The sequence below is a fragment of the Bicyclus anynana genome, chromosome 8 (assembly GCF_947172395.1).
Source record: "Bicyclus anynana chromosome 8, ilBicAnyn1.1, whole genome shotgun sequence".
Taxonomy (NCBI): domain Eukaryota; kingdom Metazoa; phylum Arthropoda; class Insecta; order Lepidoptera; family Nymphalidae; genus Bicyclus; species Bicyclus anynana.
Window position 1 is genome coordinate 15,174,133 of NC_069090.1, and position 16,591 is coordinate 15,190,723.

The window sequence follows — 16,591 nt, forward strand, 5'->3', positions numbered from 1 at the left end:
ACCGCGTGCCAGTTGCCACTTGACTGCTTAATATGTAGAGCGTGCACTGCTCAGTTCCTGGGCCGGCGCCTTGAGCAACTTCCTACTTAATACTTCCCCTTTATTGATCACAACAAATATACATTAACATACGTTAACAAAGAAGCCCATAATATTAAATACCTGGAGAGCTATTCAGAAACGATGTTTTCAGTTTTGCATAAATCGCAAGTGCGAGTTTTGGATTTCCCTCTATCTTTCTCTTTCTATAGTATCGTGTAAAACAAAGAGAGAGAGATGAATTCGAAACTCGAACTTGCAAATTGTTGAAACAACGTTACAGAATAGCCGCTCTTTTCGAAAATAGGTACCTAAATATAAAATAACATAGTCCTCCACCGCATCTGTCTTCTTACGATAAACTCTAAACTAATATTTACTTAAACTTTAATCAACAAAAAATTATGCAACGAAAAGCCTGCGAGACATAAAATACAGCCAAATTAAAAAAAAATTTGGAGTTTTAAATATAATAATTTTAGATTATCATAATATTAATAACGTCGTCGTAAGGTACGTCCAGGTCTGGCTGGTGGGAGGCTTCGACCGTAGCTAGTTTCCACCCTACCGGCAAAGACGTACCGCCAAGCGATTAATCGTTGCAATACGATGTCGTGTAGAAACCGAAAGGGGTGTGGATATTCATCTTCCTTCAAACAAGATAGCCCACTTCCATCTTAGATTGTATCATCACTTACCATCAGGTGAGATTGTAGGCAAGGGCATGGTATGGTATCTTTCAATTCTTCTCAGTGGCATATCCACACCCACCTGGGCTTCGCATCAGCGGGTCTAACCCGGCTTAGGTGACTTGGTACAGTTGCCCTCGGCCTAGACTGGCCGTTCCAATGCCCTGACCCTGTTAACGACAGCCGATTGATCTCAAAGAAAAGGGGTTCAGCCCCGGAACTGTTTTCTCCAAAGAGAAGCCGCAGTCTACTGTTACTGCTTGCCTCGAAGTGATGCCACGATTGAAAAATCTAATTCAGAATTCACGCACAAAAAAGTCTAGAAATGAACACTGAGGTTAGTGTTCAGTTTTGTGTGCTCATTGCTAAATTGTCGTAACCTTGGTGGAAGGATAACTCAGTTTGCACATTTACGAAATATCACTCGTGTCTTTACGATTATTGTTACCTAGTTATAAACTAAATTTTTCCCACGTTTTTATAAATTGCGTAACAGATAGTTTTAAATCCATTTATCTCAACATACTTAGACACGGAAGAATCTAATAGTCAAGAACAAATCAAAGTAATTGTTCATAGAATTTATTACATTACATTTTGAAATATTTATACATCCCCATCCTCGACGGTGATACACTCCCGTGCGTTGGGCATAGCTACCGCCATATTAGTCGTATCAATGATACGGGGCCCCCAAACTATAGGGGCCCCTTACGTGTGAATGCAAAATTAGTAAAATGTAGGTAATCCATTGCACAAGCTCTTTTTTCCCTGGTAAAGCGTAAGTTCAAAAGTTGGAAACATCCTACATTAGGTTAAGTCACTGTCATATTTATTTTAGGCGAGTTATTTTATGCGAGTGTTAAATCATTTGGGCTCCCCAAATAATTTTGATACAGGGCCCCTCCAAGGAACGCTACGCCACTGGTTGGAGAGTACATGCCATCGGTCCGTCGTTAATTAACATCTGATAGTGATCGTTAATGAATCACCCTAATTCCGTACACCCGCAATGAACCAGCGTGATCTAAGCGTGGCCCTGTTAAAATAGACTGATATTGATGAAATAATAAAGCATTAATGTTAATTTTCTCTTTTTACAGATAATATGGTATAGCGTCGCAATCCTTACCATATTGGAAAGAGGCGTGAACGGTCACGGCAGACTGATCGAGCCGCCGTCGCGCGCCTCCGCCTGGCGGTACGGCTTCAACACTCCGCACAACTACAACGACCATGAGCTGTACTGCGGCGGCTTCACCCGCCAGTGGCAGCGCAACAACGGGAAGTGCGGCGTCTGCGGCGACGCCTGGGACGACCCCAAGCCCCGCGCTCACGAAAAAGGCGGCAGGTTTTACAACGGCGTCATCGTGCGCAAATACGCGCCCAGCGACGTCATCCCCATCAAGGTACAACTGACCGCCAGCCATATGGGTTTCTTCCAATTCAGAATATGCAACGACTCCAATGCCACAGACCAAGAATGCATGGACAAATACGTCTTACCTTTGGAAGGTAGAGCGGAAACGAAGTACTACCCCAAAAATGGGAACGGCATATACGAAATGAAGTACCAGTTGCCCGACGATCTGGAGTGCTCACACTGTGTGCTCCAGTGGAAGTATATTGCTGGCAACAATTGGGGTACGTGTGAAGACGGCACGGGGGCCGTAGGATGCGGACCGCAGGAGGAATTCCGAGCGTGCGCAGATATAGCCATCGGGGAAAACTTCGCCACCACGACGAGAAGGCCGAAGCCGACGTACGTTCACCCGAGCAGGAAGCCACCTACGCCGGCGCCGGAAGAGTCTACCGGAAGCACCTGGTACTACGGTCTCGTCATCGCGATTGTCACGCTATTCGTCGCGGTGGCAGTGTTGGCAGGCCTGTACCTTTACTACTACAGAGGTGGCATGAAAATAAAAGCTCTGTTGAAATCCAAAGTGCCTCCGCCTGCGCCCGTCCCACCTCCCAGACACAAGAGAACCTCTCTGTCGAGGGAATCCCCACCAGAGATCTCAGCGCCGAAACTGATTACCGAATCTGGCTTCGAGACAGTAGACCTAAGAGCGAAATAATGACGAGACTTAGCTGTAACCGTCACTGCCTTTTTAGTCATAAATCTAGATGTAACGTGTGATTGATTACGCTTGAATGGAAATAAATCTGAAATGAGGATTAGGTACCTACTTTTGAATCTACCAAATTCTAAAAAATAATTACCCTCGACTATTTATTGATTGTGTAATTTTAACGATGTTGTACATAAAACATTGGTTATAATAACAATATTTAATTAAATTATTTTTTCCGTATAGGTAATTTATGTGTTTGAATAAAAATAGATAATTATAGATTTAAAGATGTACCTAAATACCCATAAGATTAAAGAGTTTCCAGTGTGATTAGTATGATACAAAGTGTGAGAATTTTGATGGCAATGTTGGCCTTCTTGTGTAAATTATATTTATGTTTTAAATAAAGAATTAAAAATATGTTCGAATTTTTATTGTACCCTTTTCTTTAGAGACCGTCATACTCGTAAACAATAATAGTATTAAGTAAGTATAAAGTAATAATAAATAGTAGTAATTAAAGCTACTGAACTGAAACTGATTGAAACAAACTAAAACTCTAACACAGCTTGGTATACTGCTAATACCTACTATTCAATTCACACAAGTACAGCATGACCAGAAAAATAAAAGATCTCGCCTTGTTGTGAAAATCAAAGGATTGTTCCTACCTACTACTGGTTGATCTACTTGTGGCTGTACTACCGTACACTACACTAGTCATACTCAGTCTCCGAGAAGACGCCCTTAGCCTCTTACAGAGTCGTATTGCCCACATCTTCTGCTTCTACCTTCGGGCCTCATAAGGCGATGCTTCTGCGCTCGTCCAAATCCTCCGGTGACACCGCTGAAGTCCCATTGAGGAGCTTACGACACATAAACAATCACAAAAAACAGCTAGCCTAGCCTAGCCTAGCTAGCTTAAGGCTTACCTATAACTACAGTATACATAATGCTATTACTAAGAATAAACATTGCTGTTGGAATGGGTACTTAATGGGTACTTATACCTTTTACAGAATTAGATTAAAGTAGTAAAGTAGTCCGATAGTTTTAGGAGTTCGTTCTCGGAGATTCCAAAACTCAGATTATGATTAAATATTTTATTTTTTATATTTATATTTCCCGCTACACTGACTTGTGTTACAAACTTCCGTACGTATTAGGGCTTGCATCAAAAGAATAATTTCGTGAGATATTCTTCTGGCGTTATATAACTTTAATTTACGAACCAATGAGCGTCATAGTTTTCTAATTTTGCAGTTTTTGTACCTTTTCCATGATTTCTATTTTGCATTGCAAATGCGTGCATTTTCTCAATGGGCATTTTTCACTATGACAACATTGCTAAAAAAGTCAGCCTCAGTTGTCATAAGTCACTGTCAGTGTCAGTTATAATTTACCATAGACAATCTCAAAACAAACGTGCAGGCGAAAAAGTGCTAAAAACTATAAAAAGACTCGAAGGGGCATTTATTTTCCGGAAAAACACTTTTATAAATGAAAAATGGCGGTACGGCCACAGCACACGCATAACGGCGGTATTGTGGAGCGAAGATTGCGTCCGATATACGGTAAAAGTTATTTGTAACCTACACTGAGAGTTACGAGTTTATTTGATTCGATATTTCTGGTGATACGTTTGGCTCCGTTTTGCAGACTGGTTAGATAATGGGAACAATAAGAAGGCCTTGCAGGAGGCTGAGAAGGTTTTGAAGAAGAGCCCTACGCTGCAAGCGGCGCGAGCTTTGAAGGCCCTGGCGATGTTTAGGTTAGGCAAAGGACCAGAGGCCCACGCTGTGTTGCAGGCCCTAGCGGATGAGAAACCTAGTGACGATACCACCCTGCAAGCCATGACTATACTGTACAGAGAGTCCCAACAGTGTAAGTATTTTCAATGATCTCCCAGGTATCATAATATATTAACTGAGTTACTATTACTTGCTTTGGCGATTATCTATTGGTGTCTTGGATCTACCTCTTTCAGGTTTAGAGAGCTAGTTAGTTAGCACTCTTAGAGAGATTAGAGAAATGTAAAATCCTTTTATTAGGCTTAAAAATAGCAAAATGGAGTAAATTTACAGTTGAGGTAAAATTTTTGCATTTTTTGTGTTAGAACAGTTTTGGAAGGTTTACAGAATTTATATAAAGAAAGAGATTAGAGAACTTTATATTAGAACTAATAAATAAAGAATATTGAATTATTAATCCATTGAATTTCAAGCTTGAAAGAAGATTGTATATACATATATTACAGCATTACAGCATCTAAACATAATATACTTCTGGTTAAATGTACATTTTTACTTTAATAAACAATAAATTTAAGATAGAATGGACAATTTATGTTAGACAACTGTTTTCTCCTTTTTTCCTTTAATAGTTGGTTGGTGGGATTTCCATCTTATTCCAAATTATTTAATTTCCTTATTTCGTTCCCATCTTTGAATCTAGACACAGACTACAGCACACATTCTCAACTTTTTTTTATATTTTTCATTTCATGTAAAAATCATAATTCTTCATATTTAATGCAGCTCTGACTGTCGTTGTCGTCGTTATCAACCCATATACGGCTCACTGCTGAGCTCTAGTCTCCTTTCAGAATATATAGTGATATAGTGATATAGTGATATTTAATTTCTTAAAATGCACACAACTGAAAAGCTGGAGGTGCATGCCCCGGACTGGATTCGAACCCACACCCTCTGGAATTGGTGGCAGAGGTCATATCCATTGGGCTATCACGGCTCTATTCTCTAGAATGGAAATAGATTTTGCTCTGACTGTAATCATATATAATGTTTGTCTTATATCATTTAAGAGCATGGAATATTAGTCATTGGTCATTTGTGTGTCAAATGAGTGGAATAGATGTAATCAGAGCTAGAGAATGCCAGCCTACTAGGTGGTGGTGGTATCTATTTTGTATTTTGTAAATTTTTTGCAAAATATAAATATTTAAAATTTAAAATATTTTGTAAATATTTATCTAATAGCAGCAAATTTGCAAAATTTTTAAATTCTTAACATGGGATAACAATACCATTACCACCCCCAAAAATTTTTTTTTTTGTTAAAAGAGTATTTGCCATATTTTAAACATCAATATTCCCATTACCCTGTATTGGAGAAGGATTTCCATTGTGAACAATTTCTTCATACAGTTCCTAGCCTACTTAAAGATACACGTGCACACCACTGGAGGCTTCAGCATATGGAATGTAGGCCTAACATGCCACCTATGACTGATGTTGTAAAGACAAAATGACCTATTGCAGCTGAATTGGAAATATCACAAACTTTGGGGCCAACACACCTAAAGAGGCCCGGTTTATTGCTGTTGGTCGATTTGTTTTTATGAGATAACAGTTTTGATGGCCTCTGTGGAGCAGTGGTATGCACAGTGGATTTACAAGACAGAGGACCCGGTTTCGATTCCTGGCTGGGTCGATTGAGGTTTTTATTGGTCCAGGTCTGGCTGGTGGGCAAATTTGGCCTCTTAGATTGCATCATCACTTATGTGGTGAGATTTTCAAGGGCTAACTTGTAGATTAAAAAAAAAACAAATGTTGTTGCATGTTGGGTCTACAGATCTGCTAATAATCCTACTTTCTACTAATATAAACGCGAAAGTTTCTATGAATGTTTGTTACTCTTTAAGGCCACAACTTCTTAATTAAAAATAAATAAACTAGCACATATTTTTGTAATTTTAGAAAATAAACGATTTATATTTTTTTATTTAAATTGATTTAGCTGAAATTTGGAATGGAAATAGATTTTACTCTGGATAACCACATAGGCTACTTTTCATCCCCGAAAAATCCATGATTCCCGAGGGATTTGTGACACTAAATTATTATTAATTATTAATTAGTAACACTTCTTCTTGTTATTTCCGCCCGCGTCACCACATGGCTCCAAGGAAGACCAGCGCTGCGCTGGTGCATCCATCACTAGCGTAGCACATGCTGAGTGGTGACCATTTTGGTACCACACACATCATTTTTTTGGATTTAATTTAATCATTAGTTTAATATCTTTAAATTATTTGTTTACTATATTTTTAAAATTTCTTTCTTTTGTTTTAGGTATTTGTTGTCTTTTGTGTATTGTGTGTGTGTCCAAATAAAATATTTTCTTTCTTTCTTTCTTTCTTTAAATTTCACGCAAAAGAAGTAGCGGGCGTCAGTTAGTAAGTAAATAATTCAATTCTGTTCTACAGTTAATAAAGTATGTGAGCTGTACGAAGCAGCAGTGAAAGCCGAGCCGACCAGCGAAGAGCTCCACTCCCACTTGTTCATGTCGTACGTGCGCGTGGGTGACTACCGTGCGCAGCAGCGCTCCGCCATGGCGCTGTACAAGATTGCACCCAAAAACCCCTACTACTTCTGGGTGGTTATGAGTGTTGTTTTACAGGTTGGTACATTATAAATACACCTCCGGGGTTTTACCCGCATGGTTCACTTTCCCCTGGGAATGTGGGGAAAAAGTATAGCTTATGACCGATGACGGTGTTCCCGTGAGAATATGACGATGTGGGGAATGTGGGGAAAAAATATAGCCTATGACGCTCATAAATAATGTAGCTTTCTAGTGGTAAAATAATTTTCAAAAAATTTACAAATCTTCTTTCAACTTTCTCCTTATACATCTTATAGAACAAGATTTGTTTTGTTATAACATCCAAGACATTTTATTTCACTACTTATATCTCTTTCTAAGAGATTTGTAACATTAGACTGATTTTTATGATTGTGTGAACTGTGAACATATTATTTGTATAACATTTAAAGGCTAAAAGGCTTTGTTAAAGTTCTTTAAGTTTTCTTTTTCTTGCAGGCGAAAACTGCAGAAGATGATACAAAGAAAGGGATCCTTTTATCCTTAGCTCAAAGAATGGTTGACAACTTTATAAGTGACAATAAAATGGAGGCGGAACAGGAAGCACGTTTATACATCATGATATTAGAGCTACAGGAGAAATGGGAGGACATCCTCAACTTTATAGAGAGCCCGTTGTATTCCCAGTGTGTGCCAGGATCCACCGCCCAAGCATGCATACCATACCTAAAGAAACTCGGCCAGTGGTCACGTTTGAACCTGTTGTGCAAAGATTTGCTATGGGACAACCAAGATAGATGGGACTATTACCTGCCTTACTTCGATTCAGTCTTCCAGTTAATGAAAAACGAGTGTGAAGGGGACAGTCATGCTGATGACACGGCAGAGAAGTGCCATGAGTTTATTTGCCAGTTAGTCGAAAGCATGTCGTCTGGGAGGACGTTACGTGGGCCTTATTTAGCTAGATTAGAATTATGGAAGAGGTTGTCCGTGGATGGAGATCCTACTTCGTTGCTCGGCAGTGGAGTGGCGTTATGTATACAGTATTTAAGGGTTTTTGCGAACAAATCGTGCGCCGTACCTGATCTCAAACCGTACCTAGCAATGATACCGCAGAAGGAAAGAGAAGATTCATGCAGAGATTTCTTGACGTGTCTGGGTTTTGATGAAAACAGTGAACCTGAGACTGTGAGTACCAATTTAAATATCGCTTAGACCCTGTCCAGAAACGAAATGGGGATGATGACTAAGTTTGAATATATTGATTTTTATTATACATTCAGGTAAACAAGGTTCAATCAAATCATTGTTAATTAATTTATTTATGTAAAAAGTAAAGATTATAAAGGACATGTCCCAATTTTGAATGGAGGGTAGGCCTTTATTCCGAGTGTCAACTAAGCTAAACAAATAATTTTATCTTAAAAGAACATGAAATATAGGGCTTAAAATCCAAAATGAAAAAATTTTTGGAACCCGAATTTTTTTTAATTAATTAAATAATATGTATTTTTTTCATTAGCTGACAACATTAATTAAGAATTTTTTATCATGGCAACATGCTTGTAACTCACACCCTGACAGATTGTCAGTGACCTTCGTGTAGTAGCGTTCGTTTTTGGCGTTTTTACAGCACTTTTTTTTGTTTAATGCTTCTCTGTCTATGATTTAATGTTTCTTTTTAACTTGTGTTTAATTGACATTTGCCAATATTACGTGACATTTACAGCTTACACCGGATATTAATTCAATTCCAGGTGTTTTTATTGCCTGTTTTGATCACTTTTACTGTATTGTCTATGTTTTATTTGTAGACAAGCGAGCGAAACAAAGTCTCCACGAAATAAATTCTTTATAATTATTATAAGCCTATTTAAATGGTCTATAAAAAGCAGACAATCCTCAGCAGGGAAGGAGATTGGGACCCACCATGCCGTTTCAATGCGGTTTGATGGGCTTAATGAGGTAATGTTTGACAACACAATGGGCCAGTCAATAAACCATGTGATGCCTCAATATGCAGTGAACCGGTATTTTTGTATGATGAGAAATGAACCTATAAATTTTTACCCAGCAATGCAATTATTTATTGTAATTGATTTTTATAATTGTAAATTGCTATTCCTTTAGATTTTTCTGTCTAAAAATATGATAAAAATGTAAAACTAGCTCTTTCCAAGGAATAATAGTTTCCAAGTTATTCAAGAAAATATACCAGCCCCCCCCCTCCCCCTCTTCGTAACTAAAATTGTGACTTTAGAGTCTAGATGGCAGCCCAGAGTTTAAACCATGTCTCTGCAGCCGAGATATGCTTTCAGTCCAATATAAAATTTGAGCGCGAACTAAGCTTTTACCACTTAAATTGTAACAGCGCACCATTTCATAAAATTTTCGATTTGAATACACTGATACATAAGGGTTACAGGTCACTTAATTAAAAACTCAAAACTTGGCAAGCACGCGCAGTAATTAGGTCAAGGACACGAACGTAACTGAGTACTGATAGCTGACTGATTCAATTCAATAATTTAAAACAAAAGCCGCCCCCTCCCCTTCTCCGTACCGTGCGCCCGCGGCGCGGTGCCTTTGTTGTCGGCAAGACGAAAAGGTTGGAGCGATAACATTGTTTACACGTGGGACCTACGCATACCTACTAGTTTTGACTATTACCTTCCTACCAACCGCTTCCTAGCTAGGTATCTTTACGCGGCTGGATTTTGCAGTGATACACTATGTCTATACATTGTGTATTTTATGGAAAAATTATTTCAATAAATGTCAAAATTAAGGAGGGTTTTTGAAATCATAGATCGATAATATTATCGATTCTAAACTATTTCTGAAATTATTGCCACTTTACGAGAATTAACCCTGTATAGTGTAGTTCACGAAAGCGTTTGTGTGCAGCTAGACGACATCCAGCGTCACATCTCGTGCCTGTGCGCGCGGCGGCTGACGGCGGCGCCGGGCGCGCCGGCGGAGCAGCTGGCCACCGCGGGCGCGCTGCGCCGCCAGTACCTGCGCTGCGTCGCGCGCCGCCTGCTCACCGCCACGCAGACGGAGTACTGCGCCGCCGACGGGTACGGCACGCTCGCCGCGCACTACTACTGCAGCGCAGGTACTGCGCCTACTGTGATAGCGTGAACATCGTACCTAAAGCAGCGCAATACAAGATTTCAGATATCAGCGGTTACGTACGGGCGCGGCGGCATCGGCCCACGCGTATCAACCACAACAACAACAAGAGACAGTATTTAAGGATGTAAGCAGCAATGTCTTATTAAAGCGTTTGTGGCTTCGGCCAGGACATTTTACCTTTCTACTTTTATTTTTCTACTCTGCAACTGTGGCTTGGCGTACCCTGGCCTGCAGCTTGGAATTTATAGTCTGGCCTCCGGCTGTACTTCGGTTAGGCGTTGCCATTTTGTCGAAATATATAATATGCGCGGCCTCAGACCGCGCGCATGACTGTTCTGTAGCCGTGACTCCCGAGTTTTCATTTAAATTTAGGTACTAACTTCGTATTCACGTACAAGAATTCGGCCGTGTTCACGGCACAGCCACACCCTTATTTTACCGTTTGTATTAACTTTGTTATTTTGAAATCTTAGTGAGACACTTTGAAGTTATTTATATGTATTGATGACCCGCTCTGGGTTCCAGCCCTTTGACCGTAACGTGTAACGTTGTGTACAGCGGTGCAGCAGCGCAGCGCGGCGCCCGTGCTGCAGGCGCTGGCGCTGCTGGAGCTGGTGCTGCACCACTCGCCCGCCAACGTGCACGTCAAGCTGCTGATGATCTCGCTCTACCACATGCTCGGTGAGGACTTCTTTGAACTAAAACTTCTTTATGTGTTTACTTGATTTGGGGAGTAAGTCGGTGAATATGTTACGAAAATGTAATCGGACAATATGTCCTGCCATCTACAGTAGTATCTTTAAACTGCCAGTAGATGGGGTTTTTAGAGAACTTTGAATCAATCTCTTTTTGTACAATTCAGAGGCAGGTCATTTCCTCCCAGGCTCATAGATGGCGTTTTTTATATATTTTTTAAACAAGATTTCCTTCTGTTGTATGCTCTACAGCTCATTCGTTTTTTTATTCTTTGATTAGTTAGCCCCTGACTGCTTGTTACTAGACTAAACGTTAGAAGAAGCAGAAGCTAGAAGCACTTTGTTATAGTATTACCTACTGACTACTTGAGAGTACCTACTACTCGTAAGGCCAACAGTGAATAATCATCTGCTGATATTGATATTGATGATGATGACAAGCACTCTCGGTGTCATGCAGGCAATGCAATAGCGGCCGAGTCCATATACGTGCGGCTGGAGCCGAAGCACATCCAGCTGGTGTCGCTGGGCTGGGTGCACGCGGCGCGCTGCGCCCCCGCGCTGGCGCCCGCGCGCGCGCTGCGCCTGCTGGCCGACGCGCACGCCTTCCACAAACACTACGCCAAGGAGGTGAGTCACGTGCGCTGGAGCCAGCACACGGCTGGTGTCGCTGGGCTGGGTGCACGCGGCGCGCTGCGCCCCCGCGCTGGCGCCCGCGCGCGCGCTGCGCCTGCTGGCCGACGCGCACGCCTTCCACAAACACTACGCCAAGGAGGTGAGTCACGTGCGCTGGAGCCAGCACACGGCTGGTGTCGCTGGGCTGGGTGCACGCGGCGCGCTGCGCCCCCGCGCTGGCGCCCGCGCGCGCGCTGCGCCTGCTGGCCGACGCGCACGCCTTCCACAAACACTACGCCAAGGAGGTGAGTCACGTGCGCTGGAGCCAGCACACAGCTGGTGTCGCTGGGTTGGGTGCGCGCTGGTGGTGTGATGGACATCTGTTCCTCTGTTTAACAAGTCACTACTAGTAGAGTTTTCCAATATCGTTAGTTTGTAATGTTGCGTTGTGTTTGTGGTGTGCAGAGCGTGGAGCACCTGACGTACGCGTACAAGTACGGCACGTTCGAGAAGCTGCTGGAGCTCGGCGCGTGGGGCGCGCGGCTCGGCGCCTGCGCCTGGTGCGCGCTGGCGGGCCGCGAGCGGGCCCTGCTGCCGCTGCTGGCCGGCCCGCCCGCGCCGCTGCACGCGCCGGCGCGCCTGCCGCACCCGCCCGTGTGAGTACCGCGCCCGCGCCCGGTGCGCCGGCGGGCCGCGAGCGGGCCCTGCTGCCGCTGCTGGCCGGCGCGCCTGCCGCACCGCCCGTGTGAGTACCGCGCCCGCGTCCGGTGCGCCCTCGGGCCGCGAGCGCGCGCTGCTGCCGCTGCTGGCCGGCGCGCCTGCCGCACCGCCCGTGTGAGTACCGCGCCCGCGCCCGGTGCGCCCTCGGGCCGCGAGCGCGCGCTGCTGCCGCTGCTGGCCGGCGCGCCTGCCGCACCGCCCGTGTGAGTACCGCGCCCGCGCCCGGTGCGCCCTCGGGCCGCGAGCGCGCGCTGCTGCCGCTGCTGGCCGACGCGCCTGCCGCACCGCCCGTGTGAGTACCGCGCCCGCGCCCGGTGCGCCCTCGGCCAAACACCAAGATCTTGAGCCGTCAGCATCTACGAGTCCGCTCCCTGTCATCATCGCCTCTCGCTCGTCTGACGTCATCGTGAGGAGACCAACACTACAAAGAACATCCGGATCAATAAACAAGTACCTATATGAAATTAGCGGATGCCCGGACTACGTCCATCCGTCCGTCCGTCCAGAATCGGATTGCAAAATCCGTTAAGATATGTAAAAACTTGAATGTGTCAATAAATGTTACACTCTCTGCCCGTGCAGTGACAACCGCGACCTCAACGCCATCATCAGCTGGGAGCCGGCGCAGTGCGCGGACCCGGACCTCAAAGAGCGTACCTTCGACCAGGACGTCGCCTACCTTAGACTCAAAGACGGCCTCGTGTCTTCTATAGGTATGTACATTTATTTAAATTGTTACACAAAGACCTTATTATTAGGCAGTTAAAGTTCACAATTGCTTATCATTGTGTTGTGGGTTAAATTTTAAAATTTTTAACTCATTGTACAATGAACCTTACTGTTCAAAGCATAAGGTTTATATTTGATTGTCGGTAAGACATCGACTTTTGAGAAGTTCCACTTGTTCAATCGCCTCTTTTAAGCCATCCATCTCTATTTTTGGCTTTTTGCGTCCAAACGATGCCAACCAGCGTAGGTCATCGCTCCACCTAATGTTGTACATGCATGACTCTTTATAATGACCATAGTTCTAACTGAATGCCATCGCCCGCTGACTGATTGTGAGTCTTCATAAGAGGTCCGTTAGTTCAAACTGCTTACTTTTCCTCTCATTTATTTATTTATCCTTTTTTTAATTTTTAACAATGTTATTAATACTAAAAAACACTATTAAAAATTAATTTTAAAAAAACCAACTCTCCCGCTGCGGGACATTTGATTGCCCAAGCAACCGATGGTCAGGGTTCCAGCGTGAGGAACCTCCTCACAATACGTGCCGTCTCAAGAATCACCGCCTTCTGTATCCGACCCTTGATCCAACAATTAAGTGAAAGCTTCTTCAAGCTGCTTTACTATTCCGAGGCACAGTATCTGCCCGTCGGTTGACCGAGTGTGGTGTCCGCAGCGCTGTGCATAGAGTGCTCGGACAACCGCAGCGTGGCGGAGAAGCGCGCGCAGCTCGACGAGCTGCGGGCGTGCGTGGACGCGTTCGCGTGCGCGATGGACAAGTGCCGCGACAAGTACGGCGCGGCGCGGCGCGAGCTGTGCATCTCCGCGCCCTTCCCTTCTAGGATTATCGGTGAGTTTCATAGCGTAGCGTCATCATCAATACCTGATGGACATCCACTGCTGGACATAAACCTCTCGCATGGACTTCCAAACCTATCGCTGGGTCATATCCGGCTCGAAGGACCACTTTTTAAGGACCATGTTTAAACCGTGTGTTTTTAACTTCGGCTCTCGCTTGACATCTTCGGTTCATCTAATGGGGTATAAACTCTGCGGTTTCCGGGGCGCGGTCGCCGTTCCAGTATCTTGAGACCCCAATGTCCATCGGGTCCCGCCATCCAACCGCCGCCAACCCGCATTAGCCCATCTAAGGCTCAGTCTAGAAAGGGCAAATTCGCCGCGATTCTTCGCGTGTATTACGCGCGACCGTTGCGTCCACAAGGTGCGTACCAACGCTCAAGCATTTGGGGTAAGTTCAGTATGAAACATGGAGTTGAACGTGCACTCGTTCTAGAGTTCGCATGTTAACTGGACGCAACAAGGCGTCCCTAGTATCTCGACTCGCGCGAATCAAGCGCGCGTCGAGAGTCTGGCGTAGTGCACGCGATTTACACTCGTATTTTGAATTCGCACGATGCTTGTGGACCCGATGCATTGATGTCTAGTACTTCGACAACGCGCGTATGAATTCGCGCGATACGATTTACGGCGAATTCGCCCCTTCTGGACAAAGACTAAACACCTAGTCCTCTATTCAATAGGAGTCCTGACCTGAAAAATGTAGAGGATCATTCAAATAGGATGATAATTAAGCAACGCTCGCTGCTATATCTCAATTCAAGGCTTTTATCTCTCCAGCCTTCGTCAGTTCTCCAGTGCCATACCGGGACTTGTACTCGAGTGTGCTGACCATGGTGTGCGAGCTGTGCGGCGGGGAGGGCGTCAGAGGGAGGGAGAGTGCGGAGAGACTGAGAGCTCTCCTCGTCTCCTCCAGACAACAGCTCGAGGCACCTGCCACCTCGCCGTGGGCACTGAGGGAGTCTTTAGAAGCGTTCTCCAATTATTTAGAGGTTAGTATGATTGGCTAAGTGCTGATGTGGAAGAGTTAGAGAGAATAGAATACTCCTTGGGGAAACATTCGGGCTTAGATTACCAACTTAAATCTATTGATACGTTTGTATTGAACTGAAGTATCTAATGAAGTTTTTAAAAAATTGTTAGGAATTTATTAACGACTGTCTCTCTCCAGTTTATAGGCGTCATAACGTTCCTGCTCGGCGTTTGCAACGAGCTGTCGACGCCGACCAATACAAAGAAGTCCAAAAAGAAGGCCAGCCAGTCGCCCGACCAAATACTCACGACGGAAATGTTGAGCAAACTCAACGACGAAGTCCAAGACACCATAAGCTTTCTAGAAGACATTTTCGAAAAATGGCCGACGTACGACTACGGTTTCAACATAGAAGACGAACTAGCAAAACTCGACATCACCGACAAATACCACTGCCCCGTAGAACAGAAACTAAAGAATGGACTCCAAGAAGTACTAGCCGATGTTAAAAATATATTGAAGAAAAAATCGAAATATTTAAAAACTTTACAATAAAGTGGCCTTTACAAAGAAAATAATAAATTAAATGAAAGTTTTTTTCTACATATCTTTGTAAATAGTCCGCCATTTTGGGAGTGTTGTCACCCGTCTACCTGTGTAGGCCCTAGAGCAGGGGTTGCAAACCCATAATATTGAACTCTTTTTCTTTGTTTCTTCTAACATAAGAAACTTTAAGGTGTTCAATGTCCTTTCCGAGTATTGTTTTACAACTTATTCGTGAACATGCGTTTTTTCATTTCAATATTGGTGTAGTGGAAATGTATATGTGCCAAATTCTATCCAAATCTGTTCAGCCCTTTTTGCGCGAGTACCATATAAATTTTACATTTATAATAGTTAAATTCATTTTTGCGAATATTTATTTTATGCCAAACTTCCGAGTCCACTCTGAACACGAGGCTTATGAAAACATCCCAGAGGGGTTATAATAGCAGTCCGTGCATGTTAGTTTGGCGCATACTATATCTATGTAGATTATATAACAAGTTCATTGCTCACGTGGCATTTAGAAAATTGAATTTCTAAAATAATATTTGATGATTTTATTTGTCATTAAATATGTTACCAAAAAAAGTTTCACCATCCCTGCTCTACAAAGACTACAAGTACATACGCTTTATATTGTTAGGTTACGTTTGTTTATCATCGAATAAATGAGATCATTATTTGCGATTTGGTTTGAATGAACTTTATTTATGTACATTTATAAATAGTTTGATAAAGTATAGGTACTTATACAATGGAAATAAATGCGATACGTTTTTAATTCGACATTGTTTTTCAATTTCATGGACATTTCGTAACGGTTTTACATTTCCGACTCATTGGTACCTATATAATAGCTAGACTTACCTAATTTTATGAAGATTTAAAATTTGTCTCCTATCATCATTAACAACCCATATTCGGCTCACTGTTGAGCACGAGTCTTCACTCGGAATGAGAGAGGTTATGCTTTAGTCTATCACGCTGGTCCAATTTATCTGTCTCCATACTCCTAGGGAATAAGAAAAATCCGCTGGGCTACCACGGTTCGTACGTCTTTACTCCTACTATACTTTTATGCTACCTACTGCCCGTACTTAACTCGTATGAGCTGGACTGACAAAGTTTCAGTCTTCATATTTTTTTTTAAATCTACAAATTAGCCCT

General features: G+C 43.2%; 3 protein-coding genes across 3 annotated transcripts in view; 2 read left to right on the plus strand and 1 right to left on the minus strand.

The window, feature by feature from the left end:
- LOC112053162 (uncharacterized) overlaps positions 1-3,223 on the plus strand; it is a 38,262-nt gene extending 35,039 nt beyond the window's left edge. The window contains exon 2 of the mRNA XM_052883316.1: positions 1,832-3,223. Within this exon, the coding sequence (XP_052739276.1) occupies positions 1,832-2,806 (975 nt within the window). The 3' untranslated portion in view covers positions 2,807-3,223. The remainder of the gene's footprint in view (positions 1-1,831) is intronic.
- LOC112053158 (inositol oxygenase-like) overlaps positions 1-16,591 on the minus strand; it is a 200,511-nt gene that overhangs the window by 53,502 nt on the left and 130,418 nt on the right. The window lies entirely within an intron of this gene.
- LOC112053161 (phagocyte signaling-impaired protein) lies at positions 4,187-16,208 on the plus strand. Its single transcript, XM_052883319.1, has 12 exons — positions 4,187-4,377; positions 4,463-4,687; positions 7,032-7,225; positions 7,649-8,338; positions 10,058-10,268; positions 10,847-10,969; positions 11,444-11,613; positions 12,064-12,254; positions 12,901-13,031; positions 13,724-13,897; positions 14,686-14,897; positions 15,077-16,208. Exons 1-12 carry the CDS (start codon positions 4,311-4,313, stop codon positions 15,431-15,433), a joined length of 2,745 nt encoding a protein of 914 aa, XP_052739279.1. The 5' UTR covers positions 4,187-4,310; the 3' UTR covers positions 15,434-16,208.

Coding starts and splice junctions, on each gene's coding strand:
- LOC112053161 (XM_052883319.1), top strand. CDS start 4,311: ATGGCGGTACGGCCACAGCACACGCATAACGGCGGTATTGTGGAGCGA. Junction 12,255..12,900: donor CGCCTGCCGCACCCGCCCGT/GTGAGTACCGCG, acceptor CTGCCCGTGCAG/TGACAACCGCGACCTCAACG. Junction 13,898..14,685: donor CTTCCCTTCTAGGATTATCG/GTGAGTTTCATA, acceptor TTATCTCTCCAG/CCTTCGTCAGTTCTCCAGTG.